Raw genomic sequence first — 25,359 nt, 5'->3', positions numbered from 1 at the left:
CCCAAGACAAATTTTTGGGCTACTCGCTATGCCCCAATTGACTATTTGTGGGTGTTTGACATTGATCCCATGAGAGTTGAAACATCTGCTCGTTTTCTCGTATGCCATTTACCGACACCAAGCATGTCAAGCAATCGAACTAACGAACCTCCCAAAAACGTTGCACGCTCAGAGGTTGCATCTGTGTCGATGACTCGCAAGTATGTAGTATGTACGCACCACCTGTCCTTTTCTCCGCTCTTTGGTTCAGCTTTAGTCAGTTACCAAAGTACCCTCCTCGCCTGCCTGCCTGCCTGCCTGCCTGCCTGCCCTCAACTCCCGCCAATGGTTCACCGTGCCACTTTTTGCCAAAGCAGGGTGGCTATCTACTACCTAGGTATCAGACCTAGGTATCAAACGGCAAGACAGGTCCATTTCAACGACAGACAGGCACCCGAACCGACCAACATACACAGGAGCGAAAGGAAAGGGTGTCTGTCTCTCGCATGCGGCATATGCATGTGCATTGCATCCACGCATACACTCGTCATAGGCAGTAGTGTAATCCTGACACGTCCGAGCCAGACCAGCACCGAAAACATCAATGACACCCTCACGCAAACCCCTCCACTCCGTCCATCCCATCCATCCCCTCCCTCCCTCCCTCCCTCCCATCTTCATCCTCGTTCTCACCATCCACGGCACCCCACGCCACGCTAGCCACGTTCTGTCTGTCTGTCTGTCTGTCTGTCTGTCTATCTGTCTGTCTGTCTGTCTATCTGTCTGTCTGTCTGTCTGCATTTTCCTCCCCTAGCTGCACCCCCCTACCTACCTACCTACCTACCTACCTACCTGCTAAGATTAACCTATACTTACGCATCAACCCGGCACGCTTCCCTCACCACCCCATTTCCCCCTTTCTTTTCCTTTTCCTTCTTCTTTCTTATTCTTTCCTTTTCCTTCTTTCCCTTCTCCTTCTTCTTCCCCTTCCTTTCCCTTCTTCTTCCCCTTCCCCTTCTTCTTCCCCTTCCCCTTCTTCTTCCCCTTCCCCTTCTTCTTCCCCTTCCCCTTCTTCTTCCCCTTCCCCTTCTTCTTCCCCTTCCCCTTCTTCTTCCCCTTCTCCTTCTTCTTCCCCTTCTCCGGCCGACCCGGCAGTCTGGACAAAGAAACCAAACAGACAGACAAACAAACAGACAAACGCGTCGGGAAAGAAGGGCAGCGGCGGTGGAGAAGGAGGAAGTCAAGCTCCGTCTACATGCTTACTTGGGTGGGCAGTCGACATGTACATATATGTACGGCGGGCAGGTTGGTAGGCAGGGATGGATTGAGCGTGAGTGAGTGAGTCGGAAACATATGCGCGCGCGCGCGCCCGCGCCCGCGCTTAATGAGACAGATGGATAAACGTTGTTGAGTCGAGTCGGTTTGTGTGATTGGTGATGAGTCGTGAGAAGGTTTTTTCCTTTTTCGAGAAGGATGCGACAGGACAGGGGTGCGGCGGGAGTTTTGGCAGGGGTGTGGAAGTTAACGGCACGGATGATCATGGGCGGATGGCCGGGTGGATGTATGGACTGACTGACGAGTCGAAATATCTATATACACGCGGTGCATAAGCTGCGCGATGATTGAGTATGATACAAGAGTTACCTTTCGCTGCCCACGAAAATATCGACGGAACCTGAAGCAAGCAAGCAAGCAAGCCCATCCGCTGAAACTCCTCCAACACCCAGCACAAAGAGGAGTCGTCGTCATCGTCAATTTCCTCTTCCTCACCTACTCGCCATAGAGTAAAATTCTCACGCTCATTTTGCCCTCTTCCGCATGCCAACATCCAAGCCCAGCGGCTTCCTCAAAAAACCCTCGCGCGTCTCCATCTCGCCCTGGCGCAGCTCAAACTCGTACCGGCGAAACACGGTGCTGACGATGAGCGCGAGCTCCATCTCGGCGACATTGCGGCCGACGCAGGCACGCGGGCCGTAGCTGAAGGGTATGAAAGCTGCCTTCTGGTTCTCCGTCACCGCCTCCCAGCGCTCCGGGCGGAACTCGTCGGCGTCGGGGCCCCACACGGCCGTCGAGTGGTGCACCGAGTATGAGGGGACCGACACGACGGTGCCGGGCGGGAAGTAGCGGCCTTTGAAGTTGAGGCCCGGCGCGGCGACGATGCGCGGGAGTCCGAGCGACGAGGTGCTGTGGATGCGCATCGTCTCTTTGATCACGGCGTCCAGGTATGGCAAGTCTTTGACCATGGAGAATTCGGGCAGTGTCTCAATGTCGGGAATTGCAGCGTCGAGCTCGGCCTGCAGCTTTTTGACCACCTCGGGATTTCGGAGGCAGTGATACAGCAGAGCGCACGATGTATTGCTCGTCGTGTCGGAGCCCGCAATCAGCTGCGTCTGCGCCTCTGCCGTCAGCTCTGCGCGGCCCATTTTCTGTCCGTTTTCGTCTTTGCCCTCCATGAGACGCGCGAGCAGGTCAACACGATCAATCTCATCAGCGTTGTCGAGGCGTTGCTTGACGCGTGCAATTGCGATGCCCGCAAGGTTCTCGATTGCTTCCATGCCCTGCGAGAAAAAGGGGTCGGGAAGGTGTTTGGCATATTTCTTCAGCCACGGGAGGCATCCAAGTGTGCTGGACTGTTGTTAGTGCGAAATGCCATCATGCACATATTGGACTTACGCAGATACTTCTCCCCTTCGATTCAGCACCTGGATGGCTGGAGCGACCTTTGGTGGGGCATCTGGGCTCTCCCGCACCTCAGCGTAGTCTCTGCCCTCCTTCAGCATACCAAAAGGAGCACCAAAAGCCAGGTCGCCGATGATGTCAAAGGCAAGGTAGTTGAACCACTGCAGAGCGTCCATATGGGCGTAGTCGCCGCCAGCCGACTTGGACATGCGGTCCCATTGGGCAATGAGATCTAAAATGTTGTTGTGCATGTACTGCTCAAATTGGCCAATGGATTTTGCGCTGAAGGTATGGGAGACGGTCTTGCGCTTGCGCGTGTGCTCGGCACGGTCTCTGGTGCTAAACAAGCCGCGCTGGATAGACACAAAGGCTTCGTAGTATTCACTGAAATTTTGGTCAAACAAGTTCTTGCAATCTGGATTGCGCTACTACTTACCTCTTCAAGTAGCCATTGCCGTGCCCATAAACCAGCGGAATTGCATCGGGATCGGCAATCGAGACGTGGTGAGGCTGGATGCGCACAAATTTTCCAAGCTTCTTGTGCAACTCATGGACGACGAGGTAGCGACGTCCTCGGCGGGTCTGCCACAGTAACCAGAGGTTGGAGAATTGGGCAGGGAAAGGAGCAGGGATATCGCGGAGGGCCTTGTTGGTGATGAAGGGCACAAGGTAGTAGAGGACGACCACGGCCACAAGCGTCCAGGGAGTGAGAAGCAGGTCGACAATCATGGCGGCTACTCCAAAATCCGCAAAAGAGGGTTCGCTGGAGAGCACAGAGTCGGCCGGAGAAGGTGTTTAGGGTGGAGGCCAAGCTCCAAGGCGGCGGCGGGAGCTGAAGGATCAGGGGGAAGAAACAGTTGACAAGTCTCGGTCGGCGTCTCAGGCGCTGTCGCGCAGTTGCGATGGTGTCTGTTGTAGTGGCACGAGGTGGACGACCTTATAGCTAGACAGGACGGCCTGCGACGGCGTGTCGAGCAGCTCGTGTGCCCTGTTGCAGCCAATCAGGAGGGGACATGGCGCAGCCGGGTTTGCAAACCGACGAGAGCTGGCGAGTAGCCGAGAGCCGCTGGGACGTGCAGGTGGTCGAGGACGCGGCAGTCGAGCTGCCTGCCTGCCTGCCTGCCTGCCTTGCCTACCCCTCTCAGCCCTCTGTCATTGGAAATCTGGGGGTGGCGGTTGGTCGAGACGTGGTTGGCCCGTCAAGCGAGAGAGGGGTCGCTCTGGGCATTGCGGGGGACTGGGACTGGGACTGGGACTGGGACTGGGACTGGGACTGGGACTGGCCTGCCAGAAGACGCGGCCACTTTGGGATGTGTATCTCCAGCACTGCGTGCGGCCATGTCTTGATCTTGCGGGCCTCCCCCGAATCGGCCACCAGTCGCCCCGAGAATGCCACCATCGTGTCCTCTGTGTGCCACACCGACGACGACTACCGTGTCCCTCGGCTACCTTGACCTCGTCTACCACATCGGCATCTGTGCCAGCTACACGCGGTAGACAGAAGGACGAACGGTCCGCAAGGTACCCACTTGCTCTGGACCTTGCAACCCGCAAAGCCGTCGTTAGCCTGGCTCGACAGTTTAGCGGAACTGACTAGATCCCATCTGACTAAGACCCAGTGGTATCGAAGGAACGATAGAGCCACGGCCCCAGCCACGCGGGTCCAGCCATGGCATCTGCGAAACTCCTGATTCTGTTGCCGCGTGTAAAACGAGACGTCTGCCGACGGCGCGGGACGAATCCATCTCTCCATGTCCAAACCGAAGCAAACATGGAACTTGTCAAGTGTACTCAGTCAGGCAGCCATGCTCGTCATGACGGCTTGCTGCTTTGGTCATTACCTACTCCTATAGATGTAGTTGTACGTAAAACATCACCCATGCAATCATGAATCTCATACACCGGTTATGCCAAAGTCCAACCAGTCTACCAACCGTCGCTTCGTTCCCCAAGACTCATCACTCAAGCTGTCGTTTTTCTCTCTTCGCTTGCTCTTTTCATCTCATCTGCCCACTCCCCAGTCGTCACCGCCACGTCTACCCCAGCGACTCTTCCATTCATCTCGCCACCCTCATTTGCCTCGCCACCAGACTCTCTCCTCTCCTCTCGACCGACCCAAAAATCGACTCTCTCGCACCCGTTTGGCACCCTACATGCCTCCCTACACTCGCTCGGCGCCGTCCTCCAAATCACCTCCTTGACCTCACGCCCCACCTTGTCCAGCATGTCCATGGCCCAGATGACATCCAGGTGCTCGTACCCCTCGATGATTTTGCTGTGCACCACGTCGACGTATGGTTCCCGCCCGCGTTCGAAGCGCCTAAGGAGCCTCCGTCCGTCGACAAGGTCATCGTTGCCGGCAACCCAAAAGGCGAATGGAGGCGCCGATGGACCGTACCATGCGTACCGGGAACGTTCCGAGGCCGAGTTGCGCGTGGGCGACGGCGAGGGACTGTGTCCTGGAGCAGGACTGAAGGTCGAGTAGTTGCGCGAAGGATGGGCACGCCGCGAAGTGGGCCTCACGCTCTCTGAATCCTTGCCACCGCGGTTTGACTGCTCCTTGCCATGCCGCTTGAATGCCGAGTCGTGGTTGTAGTAAGTGCGGAGGGCTTCGTTCTCCGCCTGCATGTCTTCCTTTTCCTCGGCCTCCTTTTCCTCGCGCGTTGCCAATATGCACTTTTGCCTTGAGAAGCACTCGCGCCCAAGCCACCACCGCATGCTCTCGGAAGACACGTAGACTGGTGACCATTGGAACATGCGGGCGCGCAAGTCTTTCTCCCATCGGTCATCACTCCAGTCAAACATGAAGCTAAAGATTCGGTATCCCAGGGCTCCATAGACGCGACCAGGCAAGATGGAGTGCATGAACATCATCAGTGGGATAAACGAGTGGATCCCAAAGATGATGCGGAACATGGCCGGGCTGATGACTTGCATGAATTTGAAGTAAATCTTGCCAATGAGCGGACCGGCGTACACGGCGGGTGCAAGAGCACAGAAGACGGATATCTTGTCTCCAAGCTCCGGGCGCTGGTCTTTTGCCAATGCCACAAAGGTTTCTGTGGTGCCTTGCGAGTGGGCAACCAGGCCAAGCTTAGGAAATCCAGTCTCATGGAGGACACGACTGACGAGCGCCGGCAAATCCATGACTCCAAACTGCCTGATATTCCAGGCCCACATTCGTGGATCTCCGTAGCTGAGAAGGCTGTGTCGAGGTGTGAATCCGCAGCGGTTGTTTCCAAGCCACACATCATAGCCCGACTTGGCGAGATAGAAAGCAAGACTTTCCTCATCATTGCAGGTGTAAGCCCCGGCCGACTGCAAAAGGCCGTGGATCATGAGAATCGGATATCTTCTTTTGCCAAAAGGAAACTGAGAGCCATCGGGGCCTTCGGAGCGGAATAGGTCTGGGCAGTTGGGGGCGCGAGTAGGAGAGTCTGCCGGCCGATATTCGCGGGGGTTGTACAGATGCCACAGTTCCAGAATGAAACCGTCCTCGGTCTGTACCTGAAAGGTCTCACAGTCCAGCCCTACGCGACGCGCGTAATATCCCACATCACAAGGAAAGGTGTCTGGACCTCCCTCCGTGGGCATGTATTCGCTGTTTTGGCCAGGAAGATCTTCTCTATCGGGATTTCTCTCGTCTTGTGCTTTTCCCTTGTGAAGTCTTTGTTTCCACGACCTCTCGGCCTCTTTCCGAGCCTGCTTCCTCTTCTTTTCCTCGTGGTAGAATGGTCTGTACATGTTTGGATCCCGAAAAGTCATTCGCCTCCAAACCGACTTGACCAACAACGGTGTGCTCGTGAATATCGCGCCTAGGAATATGACGTAGAGGAAGCAGAATGACAAGATGGCCGAAGATATGCGGAACCCAAGGCATTGTATATCTCTCATCAATGACGGCGGTCCGTACATGGGCAGCGGAGGAAACAGAGGATGCGTCTTGGACACAGGCACGGCCTGCCGCAGTGGGGCATCTGGCTCGGAAGACTGCTTGGAATGCAGGCTCTCGGAGGCAGACCCTGATGGTTGCTTGCCGTGGTTGGTTCCGTTCTTGGTTCCATTCTTTTGTGTGCAGTCGTTGATGCGATTGGCCTTTGGAGCACCATGCTTGTCGAGATGGTCCCTGAGCCTGTTCAGCTTGACAGCCTCGTCGACTGGCACAGCGGGCAGACGTCCTCCATTTGCCGTCTCTATGACGGGGTCGCGGCCCGTCACGAATCTTGCCTCGACCGCATGCGTGGATCCCGTCTGGTCGTCTTCCTGCTTGTGTGTGTAGAGACCAAGGCGCTCCGACTGGCGGGCAAACTCGACGGCAGGCTCGTGGATTGGCCGTGTTTTTTGCCTTGCCTTTTGGGCGACAAGGGTAGCCGAAGGCATCTCTATCGATTGCGGTCGTAGGAGGGCGAGTTGGCTTGGGGTGGGGAGGTCATATGAGTACAATCAACAACAAACGGCTCGGTTGGCATTAGGGATCCGGGGGTGGCGCAGAAAAATATGGCTTTGTTGGATGAAGGATCAAGTTGGCAGCGCATAGGCTTCGGCTGGTGAAAGAGTAGCCCTGTGCCAGGATGACGAAGGTTTCAGTAGGATGAAGGCCGTGACAGACCAGGAAACGAACAAAACGGCGGAGGATGACGTATCGGCGCGCATGCTGGAGATGCATGTAGGGCGTCCCGTGTCGCTATCCATGTGAAGCGGCCTCCCTGGATGACCCTACCAAACCTTGGTTGCCGTCAGGATGGTTGCAGTGTTGAGCGGGAAAACAAGCCCAAATTCACCTTCAGATTCCGTCTATGCATCTTCCTGCAGATGGCACCATGCAGTCGGGGACAGGCATCAAGTGAGCCATTCCTGCAACGGCTTTCGCAACCTCACTGCCGCAAGCCCGCTACCCGGCGCCCATCGTTTACCTCGGCACCTCAGCCATGCGGCGCGAGCTCCAACAGCCCGACCACTGTTGATGACTTGCGCGCACAGCTACCCGTCACCACTTGATTCCTCCCGCCGCCAACCATGGCTGTGAATGCCATTGTCAACCAACGCAAGAGACGGAGGAGGAGGAGGAGGCGCCAGGACAAGCCCGCCATATCCGCCCATCTGGTTCTCGACGACCGCGTCAAGGGACATGTTGGCATCCTCTCCGACGATCTCTTTGCGGACCTCTTTCCCGGCGCCGTCAGGTCTTCTGGTACGGACTCAAAACTGTCAATTTGCTCTTGCTGACCTCCCCAGACGACACCTCCGAGGCAGGCCAAAATCGCATTCACCATGTAGCCATTACGCCTTGGCTACCCACTTCCGCCGTCTCTCCCTCGTCAGCTTCGTGGACCATTCTCCCTGTTCGCTCTGCCGCAAAGGACGATACTACTCCGCGCGCCCATTCCTCCATCCAGTTTCCCGCCAGGTCCCTCGCTCTGCAGTCATTTGTAAACACCCTTCAAGCGCTCAACCGCATGCCTCGCAAAGATATCCCAATTGAAATTCGCATTCTGGATGTCGTGCCGTTTGGATTGGATACTGTGTTTGTGAGCATTGACTCCAACGCGCTGAGCAAATTGGACGAGGTCAAAGAAAAGTACGGAGGCGGCTTCGGAGCGGGGAAGTCGAACGGAACTGGTGGCAAGAAGCCGGATCCTGCGCATCAAGAGCGTGAGTGGAGAGATGCGGTTCGCAAAGCACTGCAGGCGCCCAACATTGTGCATGCTGGAGATCAGCTGCCGTTGCCCATTGCGGGACATCCAATCACTCACCGGACGCCTCCGCCCGCCAAAGTTCTGTCCTGTGAGCCCGTTGCGCAAGGGCTGCTGCTCCCGAGCACGCGCGTCGTAGTGCTACACTCTCGCGGCAACGCAAAATCAGCTCGCGCTATAGCACCCAGTCCTCGAAGATTGGGCGGCTCAAGCGATGATGATGACACTACTTCGTTTTATTCTGCCAACGAGGAGGGGCTCTCTGCTGGTCCGTCTCCACCATCCGATGAAGATGCATCTACCACCGATCGTTTTGAATCTGAGGCTTCTGGTACCGAGGCGGACGATCTTTCAGACGACTCAGAGGAGGACATGATATCCTTGAGCACCCCAAGTCTACCTCCTCAGTCCTCCGGCGTATTATCTGCATGGACTTCCGCCACTCCACGGGCTGGTGACGCTACACACGGCATTATGAGCCCAGGAGCGGGATCAGTGTATTCCACGTTTACCTCAGCTACTGCTCGTGGAGGAAGCCGAAGAGTGTTCAAGGCGACAGGACTTCTTGAGAAGATTCCAGAAGAGATGTTGCATCCCAAGCCCGGATCAGAGGATGACGAAGAGGCCCGTGTTTTTGTCGACACAAATACACTTGTCAAGATCGGCTGCTTTTCTGGCGACTGGGTGCGCATCGAACCTACGGAAGGGCCTCGGGGCCACGGGCTCAGCTCATGGGGACTAAGCAGTGCTTTTGGAGGCGAAGACGAATCAAAGGAATTTCGAGCACTCAAAATCTTCGGGCTACCTGAAGTCATGTCCAAGAAGCGAGCCCGCTACTCTGTGGCTCGTGGACATCAAAGACATTTTAGCCATGCCAATCACGTCTCCAGTCCAAGTGGTCAAGCATATCTCTCTCCCCTGCTCCTTACGAATCTCGGCAATCCCTCTCACTTGCGCATTTCTGCCCTTCAATCCTCCACACCCAGTCTGCCAAAATCAGTCAACAAGCAGCCGAAAATTACTGCTTCTTCCTTGCCTCCTTTTGCTGCTGAAGTCACCATCGTCAAAGTCTCTACCCCTCTCTCTATGGAAAAGTCTCTACAGCCAAGTCTCTTCACGGGACTGAAGGACTTTTTCGAGCAAAAGCGTCGTATTTTGAAAAGCGGGGACCTTGTGGCGATTGCGATTGATGAAGACTTGGGAAGAGCCGTGTTTCAAGGCTCAACTCCTGAAGGCGAGATGGCAGTGGAAGAATTACTCTCTACCGCAAGAACCGACAATGCATCGCACTCTGGGAGCAGACCGAAGAGCGTGGCATGGTTCAAAGTAGGAAGCGTTACACCTGCTGTGTCTGCCGAGGCTCGCGAGAATGGCGATTTCTCCAACGACATCTGGGGAGGAGTAGTCTCTGTGGACGCTACAAATACCAAAATGAAGCAGGCCGGCAGTGAGCAAGGTCGAGTCCCGTCAGCCATGTCGAATTCCTGGCAATACTACCTTGGAGCAAAACGGGCGCCCGCTTCCTCGGGTGGAGCCACGAGCAAACCAACAAGCATGTCAGACCTACCCAAACCTTATGTCTCTGCTCTGCGTCGGCGCGTCCGAGAATTGGTATCGGCGGCAACTAGCCCGCGAGCCATGCACCTTGGCCTTCCTCCTTTGGCCCTACTCCTTACTTCTTCGCAACGTCAGATTGGTAAAACCACAACAGTTACCAAAGCTTGCGAGGATTTGGGGTTGCACGCATTTTCGATCGATGCCTTTGACATTCTAACAGAAGGTGCTGGCGGCGGAGATGTCAAGACAGAAACCACTTTGAAAGCGAGAGCCGAGAGGGTGCTTGCATGCGGTCCTGAACACACAGCCCTCGTAATCAAGCACATTGACGCTCTCAACGCGGACCGTATGGTCTCTGCGCTGAGAGAAATCCTTGCAGACTCTCGCGTCCTCATCGCAACAAGCACAGAGGCCGACAAAATTCCTGATGGTATCCGTGGGCTCTTTACGCATGAGCTGGAAATGTCTGCTCCCGACGAGGGAGAAAGAGAGGGTATCCTCAACAACATTGTCGAAGATCGTGGGATAAGATTGTCTCCGGACGTAGACTTGCCCAACATTGCTGTCAAAACTGCCGCCCTCGTCGCCGGTGACCTTGTCGACGTCCTTGACCGCGCCCTTGTTGTGAAGCGCAACCGTCTGGACTCGTTGATTTCTACTTCGAGAAAATACTCGACGTACTCGGATGCCCCTCTTACTATCCAAGACTTGGAGGTCGCCGGTGGTCCCTCGGCCGTCAGCTTGACATGTGCAGATCTTATTGCAGCTGTCGAAGCAGCCCGCAAGAACTTTGCCGACGCCATAGGTGCGCCCAAGATTCCCAACGTGCAATGGAGCGACGTGGGTGGTCTAGGGCACGTCAAGGATGCCGTGACCGAAACCATCCAGTTGCCGCTGTCAAGGCCAGAGCTCTTCGCTCGTGGCATGAAGAAACGAAGTGGCATCTTGTTCTATGGTCCTCCTGGAACGGGCAAGACGCTGCTAGCCAAAGCGATTGCAACGTCCTTCTCGCTGAACTTTTTCTCGGTCAAAGGTCCTGAGCTGCTCAACATGTACATTGGAGAGTCGGAAGCCAACGTGCGGCGCGTATTTCAGCGCGCCAGGGACGCGAGGCCTTGCGTTGTCTTCTTTGACGAATTGGACTCGGTGGCCCCCAAGAGAGGCAACCAGGGAGACAGCGGTGGTGTCATGGATCGCATCGTGTCCCAGCTTTTGGCCGAATTAGACGGCATGAGCGACGGAGATGGCGGTGGTGGTGGCGTGTTCGTCATTGGCGCAACCAACCGACCAGACCTGCTGGACCAGGCGTTGCTGCGGCCAGGTCGTTTTGACAAGATGCTGTACCTTGGTGTCAGCGACACTCATGACAAACAACTGACCATCCTGGAAGCATTGACGCGGAAGTGAGTTACAATGCCGCCCCTTCAATCACCATGTCTCCTTGCTAACTCGTGCCAGATTCACCCTCGACCCCACACTATCCCTCCGCAACGTCGCCTCATCCCTCCCTTTCACCTTTACCGGTGCCGACCTCTACGCCCTTTGCTCCGACGCCATGCTGCACGCCATCACGCGGCAAGCCCGCGCCGTCGACGCACGCGTGGCGTCCATCAACGCGTCACGCGCCGCCGAGACGCCGCCCAAACCGCCCATCTCGACGGCCTACTTCTTCGACCACTTTGCCGCCGACGCCGACACCGCAGTCGTCGTCACCGAGGACGACTTTGTCTCGGCCAAGCGCGAACTCGTACCCAGCGTCAGTGCCGACGAGCTGCAGCACTATGAGCGCGTCAGGCGGACTTTTGAGGAGGGTGGGAAAGAGGGCAAGGGCGGTGGCCAGGCACGGGCACAGGCACAGGCACAGGCGCCTCCGCCGGTTGCAGCGTTGAGGATATCGCCCGCGGCACCTCCTGGCGGAACGACTCCGTCTGCCGATGGCAAGCAGCCGAGCGCCATGGAGAGCAACGGGAAGGGTAAAGGCAAGGGCAAGGCCGCCGCTCCTGGTGCTGGTACGCTGCCAGCCCACGAACCTACCAACGGAGCCCGCGGCGTCGTCCACAATGTGCGAGAGGTCTCAGCCGACGACGACGACGAAGATGAGTACGTCATTCGGACTGACCATCTCATAAACGGAAGCAGCAATGCGTCGGCGGTGGCGTCGACGGTGGCAGGAGGAGACGCTAATAATGGCGAGGGCAAAGGGAATGGGAAAGGTAAAGGCAAGGGAAAGGGAAAGGGGAATCATGACAGCAGCGGATTCGGCGATGCGGCAGAGGGCGACGAGGACATGTATGCCTAGGCAGGCGTGTGGATAGGGGTTTCTTTGGCGGGGCGGACATCAGGAGAGTTGGCTGGTCATGCCCGGGATTTGGAGCGATCGATGCGGTCCTGCGCTGCTATTGGCGCGCTCCTTGTCCTGATTCTCTTCAATACCTACATATCAAAACCCTCGCCTGCATGTTTGAAAGTCTTTGTCGGAGTGTGCATCTCGTGCTTTCATTCAGACTCACCAACGTGCTCAAGGGAGCCAGACTCCCCATCTCAACACGCGAGGAAAAGGCCAAACCGACCGACCAAGCAAGCAGCACTCGCTCACTCTATACGGTGGACCCAAAATGGCGCCAACGTGAGTCTGCAGACGTCCGAAGTTCCCTCTCGCGCAAGACTGACTGACTGGATTACCCTTCTGGGCAACTTCAAACGTCTGAAAACTCCTAGATATGGCGTTGTCGGCCAGAGCGTAGCGAAAAAGAAAAAAGAAAAAAAAAATTTCATTAAATAAATGAAGTAAAAAATCAGCAGTCAGTCAGTCAGTCAGTCAGTCTTCTTCTTCTGCTGCCAGCCAGCCAGCCAGCCAGCCAGCCAGCACTCTGCCGTGGTAAATTCAACCTACCTCTGCAGCCACATGTATACGTACGTGACTGTTAAAATATTGAGCGTAGCGTGCATGCCTGCCTGCCTGCCTGCCTGCCTGTCTGTCTGTCTGTCTGTCTTTGGTACACACATACCTAGGTCTCTATTTCACTTTCCGTGCAGCCTTTTGAGTTGTTGGGGGGAAGCCCATCTGGGAAAGGAAGGAAGGTACGTAGACGAGATGACGGGACGTCAGGCAAGTCGAGGGAAACGAGGGATGTAGCGTTTGAAAGTGCGCGGGCATGATGTGGCATCTAGTCTGTGCATTCGGGAGTGATGGTAGAGAAGGCATATTCAAGCCGAAAAGGGTCGTCGTGTGCTGCGAATTTTCCTTAGATGGCTATGACAGAGTGAGGCTCACGCGTTTGTCACTTTCCTGTTCGCACATGAAGTGCCTCCGAATGCTCTTACGTGCTCTGGAATAGTACAGGTAGCTTGAATGCTCCCTCTGTTTGCTCCTCTACTTTTTTTGGTCATTGCATGTGCCTCAATCTATGCTCTTGGCCAAATATTACACAGTGACTCTGTAGTAGTCAGTCAATTGATGCCGAATTTCCGTGGGTTGGAAGATAACTTAGGCGGGTAGTCCACGCGACTGAAGTTGTTGACGTGAAGAGATAGGGGGCGCCAAAAGTACATTTCTCAAGTGCACCACCATTCAAGTACCCGTGCAAACAAACAGTCAGGGGGGCCCACTTGACCAAAACACTCAACAAGGCCGCAATGCTAGCCAAAAAAGTCCCTCGTCCCACCAATCCCAAGCTTTCATTTCCCTCAAAACACTAAATGCATTCCACCAACCACGCAAACCCTCGCGCCGCCGCTCGGCAAAAAAGCGCTCCCGACACCCGCCCACCCACGCGCACCACCACCACCACCACCACCACCACATCCATGTCCGTCCAGTGACAGTCCACGCCAGTAATTAGTCAGTCCGTCCCTGATAGGCGTTCATGCGAAGAGCACGGACGAGGTTAAACTGGGCTGCCAAAAACTCTGCCACACGACGTGACGTATGCGGGTGAGGGACAAGGATGGGCCCGCGGACGAACGGCGTGGGCCGTTGGGGGGTTCGGAGGGAGGGATGGAGCGGGGAAGTTCGGCCTTTGAACATGGCATTGTAGGTACTGTACATGTACCTCGCGTCCGTCATATCGTTCTTTGGACGGACGGCGGCGACGGATGGGGACCTTGCTTGGTGGTTATGCAGGACCCAGTGCGTGCGGCGGCGCGTGCTACCCCCGGACAGAGCGGGAAGAGGGGTAGGGGGACCTGGGGTTAGTGCACGTCTGCTTGCTCATTTGTCTGCCTTCGGGCATGGATGCTCCAGGCGCCGGCGACCACGACGACGAACTCGGGGCAGGGCGGAGTAGGGCAAAGAGAAGCATGGCTTTCGCTCAAGTATACATGTCTACGCCATCAAGAGTGGCGTACCTCCACACGTTAAGGGTACCCAGCATGCTGGAACTAGGACCAACCCGATAAACGACAGGGCGATGCGATACGATGCGCGATGCGATGGCTTGAATGGCCCCTCGCTCGCCATCACTTAGCAAGCGTAGTGGTGGATGCGTATGTAACCGTGACGGCCCTGAGATCGCCGGAGAAGAGCGGGATAGGTTAGGTTTCGATTGGGGAGTTGGCTGTGTGGGGTAGGGTAGGGTAGGGTAGGGTAGTGGTTGAACAGGGCGCGCATCGCGGCGGGTGGGTGGACCGGGGCGCTTGTACGTCTGTGTACATTCGATTCTTGTCTCGTGTCTTCTGACATGCGGTAGCTACATGTGCCTGATCTATGATGATGAGCATGGCAGCAGAATGCTAGTTCAAGGGGGCGGAGAGAATCAGGGGAACACTCAGGACAACGAATCGGGAGGACCAAAAACCTCGGTCCATGAGCTTCTAATGATCATCATCTCAATCAAATCCATGTCTAGCAGAGTCTCAACAAAAGGCGTAACTTCGAGAACTGCAAAGTTGAGGACGACGTCACAGCGGCCCAAAGATGCATCTCCGGTTGTGGCGGGAAGCGTGCCGTTCAACGGGCAAATTACCTCGAGTCTCCAAGAGTTTGGGCGGAGGGCTTGGTAGCCGCAGCGGCGCGAGGACAATTTATTAGCTTGGGCTTTTTTTTTTTTTTTTTTTTTTTCATATTCCGCCCTTTTTCGAGAAAACGCGGCGGCAAGCTGTTCGACTGTTGCGCGAATTAAGCTTATTCGACGGGTCGAGTGCAATGACTCGATGCTGCCGCCGCGGGAGGTGAAGGTTTGGCTGGTCCGGATTTTTGATAAGGGGAATCCGATGGCGAAGAAAGAGTCGTTAGTCGGCCGCATTTTCTCTCCTGATTGGAAACGCCATGACGGATGTCAAAGAGACATGACTGCTCCCTGGACGCGCACATGGTTGTGGACGACTGCTCCCTATGCGCAATCATTGTGGTGAGGTCAATGACTGCTCCCTGAATCCGGCAGCTGACCTTGAAGTTGCCATTTCATTTGACAAAATTCATGGCATGGGGTCGTCAGTAAACCAGGGAACAATCTTTCTAGATGGAGCTCGAAGTGAAGCTTTCCGTTGGCAATATCGGCGCGAAGAGTTGATTCCTCATTCCTCAGAGTGGATACGCAGCCTTGGCGTACTCTGCTGTATCTTTGACATGAAGTTTCCATGCCCCTCGTGCGGGCAGTTCCTCTCCGACTGGACCTGGTTCTTTGCACGTCAATCAGCATCCAATAGCAGCGGGTTCGATGTCCCGTCTTGAGCTTCTCTACCGAATCGAGACAGGCGCAATCGTCGCGAGTGCGCCACTCCCAATCTCCAAGGCAGTCCGTGTCGTTCGTGTTTGGGAAAACACCAACCAGGGCGGCATCGTAAATAGTTGCGCGTCTCCGGGGCGGCCGCGACAGCTGCAACGAGTGGCCCTCGCAACAAGCCGACGAAAACGTTTGCCTCCTTTTGCACCTCCGCCGCTCACGTTACCTCTGCCCACAGTTGCCCCTCAGCAAATGCACCGCCATTCGCAAACCAAGGGCGCCCAAGCCTCAATGGCCTCTGAGGGTAGGCAGAAGCCGCTGCCGAGGGCCACTGAGTCGTCGGCAGCGCCGGCCACGTCAATGATTCCGACGTGATCTTCGATGCCCCCTGGCACGCGCTCGCTCGTGTACATACGGAAGGCGGACCCGCCTGCGATTTCGATGACGGTACGACTGGGAGCGACATGTTTTCCGGGGCACTGGGCGAGGATTGGGGAGGGGATGATCAAGGATAAGGTAAGAGGGCAAAACAGAGCAGCGCGCTTCGGCGTCGCATGTAGCAGTTGTACCCACTGGAGCAGGTTCGCTTATCTTGGCCGGGTTTGCAGCGTGGGAGGCCTAGCACCGTGCAGATCATGGCCTGGCAGAAGTAGTCAGGTCGGGCGCCACTTTACACAGCCACGCCCTATGGTTCCGGACGAGCCGAGGGCCGTAGCTTGGTACCCTGCGGTACCCCAGTTGTCCAGCCACAGCTGAGGCAGTGGGAACGCGTTGTAGCAGGCATTGGCCACGCTGGCGGTTGGGCGGTGGGGTTTCAGCCTGCTCTGTAGGTACCCGTTCGGCAACAGCTGTCTGGTCGTCGATGCGGCACAAGTATTGGGTTGGGGTTCTGTAGGTCCAAAGTATCGTTGCAAAGCGCCGCCGGGCGGAAGCGGACACAGGCGGGGATGAGCTGCATGCGGAATCAATTTCTGCAGAGGCTCCGTCGAGCTTGACAAGGAACAGCCATGGCGCAACTGGCGAGAGGGCCGCAAAGGCACACAGTACACAACGCAGAATATCCAAGGCAGAGGAGAAGCGCGACCAGCTCGCGTCCCGACTCATGGAGAATTGGACCTTTGCTTAAGAAAAATATGGGGTCGATGGGATGTGGAATGGAAAAGGTCGTTGCGCCGACCAGCCAGCCACTTGGCCCGAGGTGGTCGGGAAGGAACAGTCCCCCTGCGAAGCTGGCTTCATACAGGACCCGTCTCGAGCTGTTTTTAGATGAAGAAGAGGCACCACGTGTACCTGTATGTGTAGATGCATTGCTGAATCGTGCGTAACAGATGGATGCCATGTAGTCTGGAAGATGCTGGAGAGAGTATGGCGCGTAGGGGTGCCTGTACTGTACCTGTCGATCGCGTGGAAAGCTTTGTCGACAGAGGCAGCGCTGGGACCAAGGCACGGGTGAGGGAGTGGATATGGACAAGCGGTCGAAGGAGGGTGGTACATGTAGGGAGCAGTCGAGGGTTGGGGCCAACAGCGTTCATGTTCATCAGGCTTCCAAGAGGCTGAGAGGGCGAGCAGGGAGTCACAGTCGGGACGGGAGGAGGAGCATTCGCGCATGACATGGGTGGGGGTGGAAGCGGTGCTAATTGAATGAATGAATGAATGAATGAATGAATGATTGCTGGCTGTCATGTCAGATCAGCGTGTTTTGTTTCTCTCAAGGACGCTGACTGTGACTGCCGGTGGTTGGTGGTTGGTGGTTGGTGGTTGGCGGTGGGTGACGTCCAAGCCCAGGCAAACTGAAGGCACTGGACTTGACTGGACTGGACTGGACTTGACTGACTGACTGACTGACTGCAGTTGAGGCCTCCCGCCCACCCGCCGCCGCCGCCGCCGCCGCCGCCGCCGCCGCCGCCGCTCGTCGTCACGCTGCGTCGCTTGTCTTAACAGCCATGCTTCGCCACATTTTGCCTACCCACCACCTCACCCACCCACCTACTTCTCAAAGACTCCACTTTCTCTGCCATCCAGTTTTCCCTCCCCTTTCCCCCCCCACAGCCCTGTTCGCTCCAGCGCCAATTTTGCCTGTCTTCACTCCACCGAGCGCAGGTCAAGTCCAGCTTTTGCTTGCTCGATCGATCTTGCACTCGCCCCCTCGGACAGTGCCTTGCTTGGCCGGAGTAAGTCAGCCAGGGCTCCAGCTCCGGACCTTTCAGCCACCATAACATCATCACATCATCCATCCAACTCCACCATCACTACCTCTCCTCCCACCACCTCCTCCCACCCGACCTCACCTCTTAGGTACCGTACCTCTTGTTCAGCCTCCTACCTCGTGACTACACTCCCCCTCGTCCCCCTTTCTCCCTCTCTGCCACCTCCTTCCTTGGTCTTGTTGCTCCCAATCCTGCCTGCCAAAGGCCCCGGTCCCCGTCCTGCTGCGCTCCCCTGCTGGCCACGAAAGCCTTGCAGCAGCGCCTGTCGCATGTCTCTACATCCTCGACCATAGCTGATCCCAGCCCAGACAGCTTTCTGTTCTCTCTCGTCTGGCGCGCATCTCGTTTCTGTCCCGACGCCATTCTCGCCCGGACCCGGCCTTTGCGCGCGAGCCACCTAGAGTTCAATTGCTCTCTCAGCGATCAGCGACAACAGCCGACTCGACAAAGTGCCGCCGCCGCAATACTGCAAGCACCTCGCCCGCCTCTCGCCCCCCCGCGCCGTGTCCTTCCGACTCCGCGAACTCGTTTGATGGCTGCCCGCGTCGACATGCGCCGCCTTTGACCACGACCATCGGGGACATTTGGCAAAAAAGAAAAAAAAAAAAACAATCCCAACCGCCCGCCCGCGCTCCTTCTTCGAGTCCGCGACAGCTTGGACCCTTGCGCCGCAAATATTCAGTAAGTAGCCGTGTTGCGCCCAGTCAGCTCAACCGAGAGCCGCAAGCCCTTCTTCAGACGAGCAACAAACTCAGTCGGCGCCGCGTAACCCCGCGATTCGCGCCTCACCAGCGCGCCTACATTGCTGATGGCCCGTCAGAACTCGTTCGTCGGCTGCTTGTTGACTTGTAGCCCTCGCCCGTTCCGCTCCTCTCACCTCCACACGCCCGCCCTATGGCATCCACGGGAGCCTTCACGCCCTCGACGCACGCCGGTCCGTTCCCTTCCGCTCGCGCCGCTCCAGATACGCCCACCTCCGTGTCTCCTGTCGACCCGCCGCTCGGCGGCGCCAACTCTTTCAAGCCTCACGCCGCCCCAAACCCTACCATAACCTTGGACCCGAGCTTGCCCTCGCCCACCACGAGCACGCGCACGCCCAAGTCTCCCGCCTTCAAAACCACCCCTGCCTTTTCTCCTCAGCCGCTCACCGGTGCGGCGGCCATGGCTGACGACCGTCGGCTGAGGGAAGAGAGGAAAAGGGAACCCGTCAACCAAACGTCCCCAAATCCGGCCATCAGTGCCTTGACAAATCTCCTTGGTGACAACGGAATGAGCAAACCACGCGACGCTCCTGCCGCCGCTACGACGCTCAGCGAGCCCCTCGCCAAAGCGGCCAAAAACATATCAATTCCAGACTCGGTGGCCGGTGGTCAAAACATGCAGACGAGTCCAACCAGTGTATCAAGCTTTGACTCTTTGGATAGCACGACGGCCCCGACCGCGACGGCCAATGCCACGGTCACGGCGCCGCCTGGGCAATTCGGGCCTGGAGGCATGCCAGTCACCGACGGCTCCCACGATTCGGGTGCTGCCGCCAACACCGGCCCCCAGCCTGGAGAAGGCTTCGCCAATAACCGTTCTCAGACCTTTCCGGTACCGGCACCGCCAGACCACGACCCGCGCCAGCCCACAAGAGTGCTCAGCATGCCGATGGCTGGCTACAGCCAGAACAACAGCCCGAGGTCGCCCAGCACCACTACCAAACGACACAAATGTCCCTATTGCTCCACCGACTTTACCCGCCATCATAACCTCAAAAGCCACCTTCTTACCCACAGCCAGGAGAAACCTTACGAATGCCCGACTTGTCAAGCAAGGTTTCGCCGACTGCATGACTTGAAACGCCATACAAAGCTTCATACTGGTGAAAGGCCTCACACATGCCCCAAGTGTGGTCGCAAGTTTGCTCGCGGCGATGCGCTAGCTCGGCACAATAAAGGACAGGGGGGCTGCGCTGGCAGGCGGTCGAGCTTTGGCGTCGACGAGGATGGAGAAGGGAAGAATGAAGAGGGCATGGACGGCCTTGTTTATCATGGTGACGGCGGCGACGACGAAAGAATGGACGAAGACGACCCTTCGCCCCGCAGGGTTAGTGAACCGTCTTCAAAGGGCCGTTCTGGTTCACATTCGTCGTATCAGCAGCACTCGAGCACATATCCCCCGGTACAGGGGCGTCCTGCGGGTAACAATGTGCGTCCCATGTATCCCCCAAGCTCGACGGGCGCTCCAACATCACGAGACCCATCCGGCCATCCAAGCCCAAAGACCATTGGAACCAGTCTGTCCTCTGTGCACTATGGCGGTCAGCAGCAAGCCCCGCCCGTCTTTCAAGGTGGCATGACCGAGTCTCCAAAACCCATTTCGCCTGGTCAAATTGAGGCTCAGCGCCACCAGGGCATACTCGAAGGCGCCATGCCGGGCGGTCGCTCTCCAAACATGCCCCAGCAAGCTCACCAGCAATATCAACAAAGAGGAGTTGGCAGGGGGTCATCGCCAATGAGCCTCCCTCCTCCGGTTGGAACATCACACGCACCCGGCCCCCATCTTCCCTCTCTCCCAGGCCTCTCCAACGACATGCGCATGGCTGTAAACAAGATGGGCGCTGGGCACCAAAAGGCCGGATCGCAATCTGGTCAGCCTGGTCCCAGCATGCTTCACAATCAAATGTCTGCTTCGGGTGGCTCCTCCTCGAACCAGGGCAGCTTGTCGAGCCACGGACCCAGCAGCGGTGCAAGCCTGCGTGAGTATTTTGGCGGCCGTGAACCTGATCTGTGGGAGTACATTCGAAACCTGGAGCAGCGCATGGTGAGGGGACAGGACGAGGCTAATGCACGGATACTGGCACTACAAGACGAAGTTGCGCAACTGCGGGCGCAGCTGCCGCCACAGCTGCCGCCACAGCAGCAGGGTCGCTAATTCATCTAGGTCGGAGGACTCGTGGTTTAATAATCCTGACCATGTTCCATAATGCGTTGTACTATCATGCTAGCGCCGGTGGAGTTTTACCATCCATCCACATCAAAGGATCGGCCCAAGGCGTCAGGAGTGCTGCCAAAGTCCAGTAAACGATGGCGACTTTGCAAAGAACATTGGGTGTGGGTATACTTGGAGCGCTGGGATGGTTACCCATGAAAGCAGGGCGGAAATGGCGTCTTCACAGTCAAGATCGTAGCAAGGCGGTCGAATTTTCTCTCGCGAAGTCTTTTGTTCATCTTATCGTTGGTAGAATTTCCCCCCCTCCCCCTTTTTCTTTTTTCTTTTCTTTTTTTTTTTTTTTTTTTTTTTGTGTGTCTTTCCTAATTGTCTGACTGCGAAAAAAGTTGGGTTTGCATGCTGGAGAGGTCTTCAAGTCCTTGTCTCGCGGGCTTTCCACGCTAAGCTCACAACAATCGTACTGTACAACACCGTCATCAGGCTTTTCTGGAGAATCCGTTGGGCTTTCCAAGAGTGGACGCGTCCCACGGCCAGGATACGATTTTTTTTTCCATTGTTCATGTTTGCTACTTACCACTCAAGTCGTCTTTGTTATCCTTTTGCATCTTTGGTTGAAGCTGTTCGATACCTATTTTAGCTTTTTTTCAAGAGATGAATTGGGCTCGTGACTTTCGCCTCTAAAATTTCCTTGTACGAGTTGATGACGGCAATAAGCGTTCTAGTCCTGGCCTGTTTCACTTCTTCAACACCGCTTGGCAAAACGTCAAACGGGTAGGCCTTTTGATTCAGGCAACTTTTTGTTCATCTTCCACCAACTGACGTGACGCAGAAACCGCTGTCGCTCACGGCTGCTTTTATAATGTCCGAGTTCATCAACAAGCCGCTTAATGCCAAGGTCCCAAGCCACCGCGTCGGTCACACAAACCTTTGTCACGGCTGCTCCTTGCGCTCCAGTATCCAGCACATTGGAGCTGACGTCGACGCATCCGTCCGCCCTGGCTGCGTCCTCGAGGCACCTTTGTCTCCCTCTGCGTGCCATTTAATCAAGGGGAGCGACGAGATTGGCTCGGTCAAATTCTCCAGCAGCTTCTTCCATCTTGCAGGAAACTCGACCAAAATATTACTATCTCGTGTGAATTGTACGACTTCCTTTTTTCTTGTCCTCGACGGCAATTGACATAGGTGGCTTGTTGCGCTGCCAACAGGTGTGTCGGTCCAATATTTTCCAGCTATCGTGGCTTGCCGCCGGCCCCCGTTACGAGCTGCTGTTTTCTTGCCGTCGCCTCGCCGGCATCTTGTCCCAAAATGGCGCGGATTTTCGGGATGCACAGTGGCAAGGTGGTGCTGCCTCTCTGGTTCCGCGTCGTGCGTGGCGTCCAAGTCGTCCTCGCGATCATCATTCTTGGCCTCTGTGGCTACGGTATATCGGTCGACGGAGCGGAGGTGGTGAGTATTGGCGGTGGTGGCCTCTCGGAAGAATTGTGACTGATTACTATGCGTCTCGCAGCTGCGGCCGGCTCTTATTCTTGCCTTGATCACGGCCATTCTCACCCTTCTTCCAATTGTGCCGCTTACTTTTCCGCTCGCCGGGTCGAGTGGCGTTTTTCACCCGGTGGGATCGCTTGCACTCGACTCGATTGCCATGATTCTCTGGCTTGCCAGCTTGACCGCACTTGCGAGCTATGAGCGCATTTACAGCGGCATACGCCACTATGGCGACGGCACGTATTGGGGATACTACTACAACGCCAGTAGCGTATCCAAGGCCTGGAAATGCGGCGTTGCCGCGGCAGTCTTTGCTGCTTTTGAGCTGTACGTTGTCGGTCCATGTCTCAGAACTCTCCCAACCTAACCACGTGTGCACCATCGGACGTAGACTCCTTTTCCTTGCAACGCTTCTCTTCTTCGCCTACTCTTTCCACCACCATGTGGCCGGGACGCAGCCGTCGTCGATATTCCGCTCCAGCGGATTCGGCACCGCCAGCGTCACCAAGGATGAAGAGCACGCCATGACGAACACGGCGCCCACCTCGCCCTCGACGACGCACGCTGTTCCCCACACCACGAATCCTCCTTACCCGACGGGCAATGCGTACGAGGTGTCACCGCCGCCGCTAAATGTACCTACTGGCCCGGCCCGCGACTCTGCCGTGTCGCCATTGCATACGGGCCACCAATCACCACCACCACTACCACCTCAGATTCCTGCCGTGCAGACACTGCAGCAGCAGCAACCTGAACAGAACCCCATTATGTTTGACTCGCAGCCTCAGCCACAGCCGCAACCAACCATCAAGTCTCCCAAACCCAAGGGCAGATATGTGTACCAGCCCGTCTACGTAGCCCCTGAGCAGCACGAGCGACGCGACAGCAAGGTCAACATCCAAGCGCTCCCAAGCGGACCGCAGCCTTGCTCATGCCATGCGGACGCCGCGGCCTTAGACGGGATTGCCAATGTGGCCGTCGAGTCGACGTCCAACATGACAGCCCCTACCGCGACGCCAGCCCTGAATACCCCGTCTCTCGCGATCCATCCCCCTTACCCCCTCACCCCTGAAGAGACGACATCGAATGGGAGTGACCACTTTCCCACTGCGCCAGACGGTGATGTGGTGTCGCCGCTTCCGCAGGCGCAAACGCCTCAAATCCAGCAACAGCAGCGGCGACCCTCCGTCGTCCCGCAACAGCAGCAAAACTATTACCAGCAGCATCAACAGCAGCAGGAGCAGCGGCCACCGGTCATGCCGCACCACGCGCGCTCCCTCACGCTCTCCCCGCACTCTCTCCCCGCGCCGCCGCGCTCCCGCCACCACCCCCGCTCCCTCTCCATCACGCACCCCCTGGCGCCGAACCCGCCCTCGCGCTCGGCGTCGCCCAACAACAACAACAACAACAACAACAACAGCACCAACAGCACCAACAACTCACCATATCTCTCCCTCTCGCGCCCCGGCATGCCCGTCCGCAGCCTCAGCGCCCTGTCGACGCCGACCTCGCGCCCCAAATCCCCATCCATGACGCCCTACGCGCCGCTTTCGCATCCGCTTTCGCCCAAGCCGCCTGCCCTCGCTCGCGCGCACAGCAGCAACAGTCACATCATCATGAATAGCAGCAACATTAACAGTAACAGTAACAAAGACAACAACAACAACAACAACAACAACAACAACAACGGCAACAGCAACAGTGCTCAGCAGCAGCAGCAGCAGCAGCAGCAGCGCGTCGCATTCGCTCCAAACCAGCGCCGCACGACAAGCGCGTCGAGCGTGGCGACGCTGTCGCGTTTCTACTCTGCGCCTCCCCCTTCTTTTTCTGCTGCTGCTGCTAACGACGGAATGGTCGGGGACGAGAGGGATAAGTTGACGGGTCTGCCGCGCGCGCCGCCGGGCGTCGATTTTGAGGCTAGCGGCGCGTTGGCGTTTGGTTGTGGTGGTGGTGCGGGGAGGAGGGGGAAGAGCGGTGGTCAGGGAGAGAGGGATAGGGAGAGGGATAGGGAGAGGGAGAGGGAGAGGGGAAGGGGAGAGGTTGAGGGCGTGCCGAGGGGCGTCGAGTGGATGGTTTGTCGGACGTGAAGGGGGTGAGACGTTGGTGTTTCGTGGAGGAGAAGAAGACGTTGTGGTGGTGGGGACTGACGTGTTGTGTGATAATTAGATGGGATAGAAAAGGAAAGCAAGAGAGAAAAGAAAAAAAAAAAAAAGGGAGCGTTGGTGAATTCTGGGTACCATGCAACACACCTCTCTCACTCGTTAGCTATTGTATTTCCCCTCCCCCCGGTCCAGCCCTCCACTGTACCCAGTACCTACATGTACTGTAGACAGCTTCTGCGAAAGCTATGATGAGTGGTCGATGAGGAAAAACACGATTGATCAAAAGACTTCGTCATTTTTGCTAGACCAGCTGGCAGCAGCAGCTCATAGTGTATAGACGGGCTGAGGGATAACAGGACCCGAGCCGTTTCGCTCCATGGTATGATGAGAGAGATTGGAGCATTGTCACTCACTTCATTATCGTGCCCATCGTCATCATCAACAATAACAACAACAACATGACATACATCCATTGACTCGTCATAATCATCAACCAATCAATTCATCCATCCATCCGCCCCAAGTCTTCCACGTCTGTCCCTTCCCTTCTGCCTCTCTCTCTCTCTCTCTCTCTCTCCTTCTACACCCGCTCACTTGCCACAACTACTTCCTCCCCAACAGTGCCACTCACCCATCCTACTCTCCACCCTCACTTTTATTTCCTCTCGTCCGTTCCCCCGCTTTCCCCTTGCCTCATCCCGCACCCACCTCCTTCCTCCCAAGTTCAAAAATTACCCGTTCTCCATTCCACGCATCCCTCCACCTCCTCATCGACAGACATAATCGTCTCGCTTCCACCACCTCTTTTGCGCATCCACACGGAGAAAGAAACGGAGATTGAAAAGTGGTAGGAAGGGATCTGTGGCCAAGGAGATGATAGATGGACGCGTCGGAAGGAGAGAAAATGGCGGACAGGGAGACAATCGAGGAAGAAAGAGAACACGACGCGGGTCAGGAGAGAGGAAAAGGAGTGACAAAAAGGGGAGGAGGGAAAAAAGGAAAAGAAAGGGGGGTCAAGAGTGAGATGAAGAAGGAGAAGAAGAAGAAGGAAAAAAGGAAG

At 56.4% G+C, this 25,359-nt stretch overlaps 6 protein-coding genes across 6 annotated transcripts; 4 read left to right on the top strand and 2 right to left on the bottom strand.

Annotated features, from left to right (window-relative positions):
• Positions 1-1,541: 1,541 nt before the first annotated feature.
• IWZ02DRAFT_479269 (cytochrome P450 3A3) lies at positions 1,542-3,722 on the bottom strand. Its single transcript, XM_066769086.1, has 3 exons — positions 3,095-3,722; positions 2,653-3,042; positions 1,542-2,604 (listed from the first exon to the last, which is right to left on the bottom strand). The coding sequence occupies exons 1-3, from the start codon at positions 3,385-3,387 to the stop codon at positions 1,779-1,781; spliced, it is 1,509 nt and encodes a 502-aa protein (XP_066626293.1). The 5' UTR covers positions 3,388-3,722; the 3' UTR covers positions 1,542-1,778.
• Positions 3,723-4,383: 661 nt separating this feature from the next.
• On the bottom strand, positions 4,384-7,404 carry IWZ02DRAFT_442515 (Alpha/Beta hydrolase protein). Its single transcript, XM_066766965.1, has one exon. It carries the CDS (start codon positions 7,036-7,038, stop codon positions 4,621-4,623), a length of 2,418 nt encoding a protein of 805 aa, XP_066626292.1. The 5' UTR covers positions 7,039-7,404; the 3' UTR covers positions 4,384-4,620.
• A 12-nt stretch (positions 7,405-7,416) lies between these two features.
• IWZ02DRAFT_496704 (peroxin 6) lies at positions 7,417-12,422 on the top strand. Its single transcript, XM_066770174.1, has 3 exons — positions 7,417-7,849; positions 7,894-11,311; positions 11,367-12,422. The coding sequence occupies exons 1-3, from the start codon at positions 7,675-7,677 to the stop codon at positions 12,205-12,207; spliced, it is 4,434 nt and encodes a 1,477-aa protein (XP_066626291.1). The 5' UTR covers positions 7,417-7,674; the 3' UTR covers positions 12,208-12,422.
• Positions 12,423-12,653: 231 nt separating this feature from the next.
• IWZ02DRAFT_442513 (uncharacterized protein) lies at positions 12,654-13,130 on the top strand. Its single transcript, XM_066766964.1, has one exon. It carries the CDS (start codon positions 12,814-12,816, stop codon positions 13,042-13,044), a length of 231 nt encoding a protein of 76 aa, XP_066626290.1. The 5' UTR covers positions 12,654-12,813; the 3' UTR covers positions 13,045-13,130.
• A 5,387-nt stretch (positions 13,131-18,517) lies between these two features.
• Positions 18,518-21,132, top strand: IWZ02DRAFT_135261 (uncharacterized protein). The gene has a single exon (XM_066761672.1). It carries the CDS (start codon positions 18,673-18,675, stop codon positions 20,692-20,694), a length of 2,022 nt encoding a protein of 673 aa, XP_066626289.1. The 5' UTR covers positions 18,518-18,672; the 3' UTR covers positions 20,695-21,132.
• A 785-nt stretch (positions 21,133-21,917) lies between these two features.
• Positions 21,918-24,732, top strand: IWZ02DRAFT_135311 (uncharacterized protein). The gene is made up of 4 exons (XM_066761674.1): positions 21,918-22,158; positions 22,220-22,524; positions 22,589-23,450; positions 24,243-24,732. The coding sequence occupies exons 1-4, from the start codon at positions 22,018-22,020 to the stop codon at positions 24,282-24,284; spliced, it is 1,350 nt and encodes a 449-aa protein (XP_066626288.1). The 5' UTR covers positions 21,918-22,017; the 3' UTR covers positions 24,285-24,732.
• The last annotated feature ends 627 nt before the right edge of the window (positions 24,733-25,359 follow it).

The sequence above is a fragment of the Phyllosticta citriasiana genome (genome assembly GCF_038021145.1).
Source record: "Phyllosticta citriasiana strain CBS 120426 chromosome Unknown IWZ02scaffold_2, whole genome shotgun sequence".
Lineage (NCBI taxonomy): Eukaryota > Fungi > Ascomycota > Dothideomycetes > Botryosphaeriales > Phyllostictaceae > Phyllosticta > Phyllosticta citriasiana.
This window is presented reverse-complemented; position numbering and strand designations above follow the sequence as displayed.

Bases quoted from the DNA above. Each gene is read 5' to 3' on its own strand.
- IWZ02DRAFT_442515 (XM_066766965.1), bottom strand. From the start codon at position 7,038: ATGCCTTCGGCTACCCTTGTCGCCCAAAAGGCAAGGCAAAAAACACGG.
- IWZ02DRAFT_479269 (XM_066769086.1), bottom strand. From the start codon at position 3,387: ATGATTGTCGACCTGCTTCTCACTCCCTGGACGCTTGTGGCCGTGGTC. The intron at 3,043-3,094 runs GTAAGTAGTAGC...CCAAAATTTCAG, and splicing joins GGCAATGGCTACTTGAAGAG to TGAATACTACGAAGCCTTTG. The intron at 2,605-2,652 runs GTAAGTCCAATA...ACAACAGTCCAG, and splicing joins CGAAGGGGAGAAGTATCTGC to CACACTTGGATGCCTCCCGT.
- IWZ02DRAFT_135261 (XM_066761672.1), top strand. From the start codon at position 18,673: ATGGCATCCACGGGAGCCTTCACGCCCTCGACGCACGCCGGTCCGTTC.
- IWZ02DRAFT_442513 (XM_066766964.1), top strand. From the start codon at position 12,814: ATGTATACGTACGTGACTGTTAAAATATTGAGCGTAGCGTGCATGCCT.
- IWZ02DRAFT_135311 (XM_066761674.1), top strand. From the start codon at position 22,018: ATGGCGCGGATTTTCGGGATGCACAGTGGCAAGGTGGTGCTGCCTCTC. The intron at 22,159-22,219 runs GTGAGTATTGGC...TGCGTCTCGCAG, and splicing joins CGGTCGACGGAGCGGAGGTG to CTGCGGCCGGCTCTTATTCT. The intron at 22,525-22,588 runs GTACGTTGTCGG...CATCGGACGTAG, and splicing joins GTCTTTGCTGCTTTTGAGCT to ACTCCTTTTCCTTGCAACGC.
- IWZ02DRAFT_496704 (XM_066770174.1), top strand. From the start codon at position 7,675: ATGGCTGTGAATGCCATTGTCAACCAACGCAAGAGACGGAGGAGGAGG. The intron at 7,850-7,893 runs GTACGGACTCAA...TGACCTCCCCAG, and splicing joins CGGCGCCGTCAGGTCTTCTG to ACGACACCTCCGAGGCAGGC. The intron at 11,312-11,366 runs GTGAGTTACAAT...AACTCGTGCCAG, and splicing joins CTGGAAGCATTGACGCGGAA to ATTCACCCTCGACCCCACAC.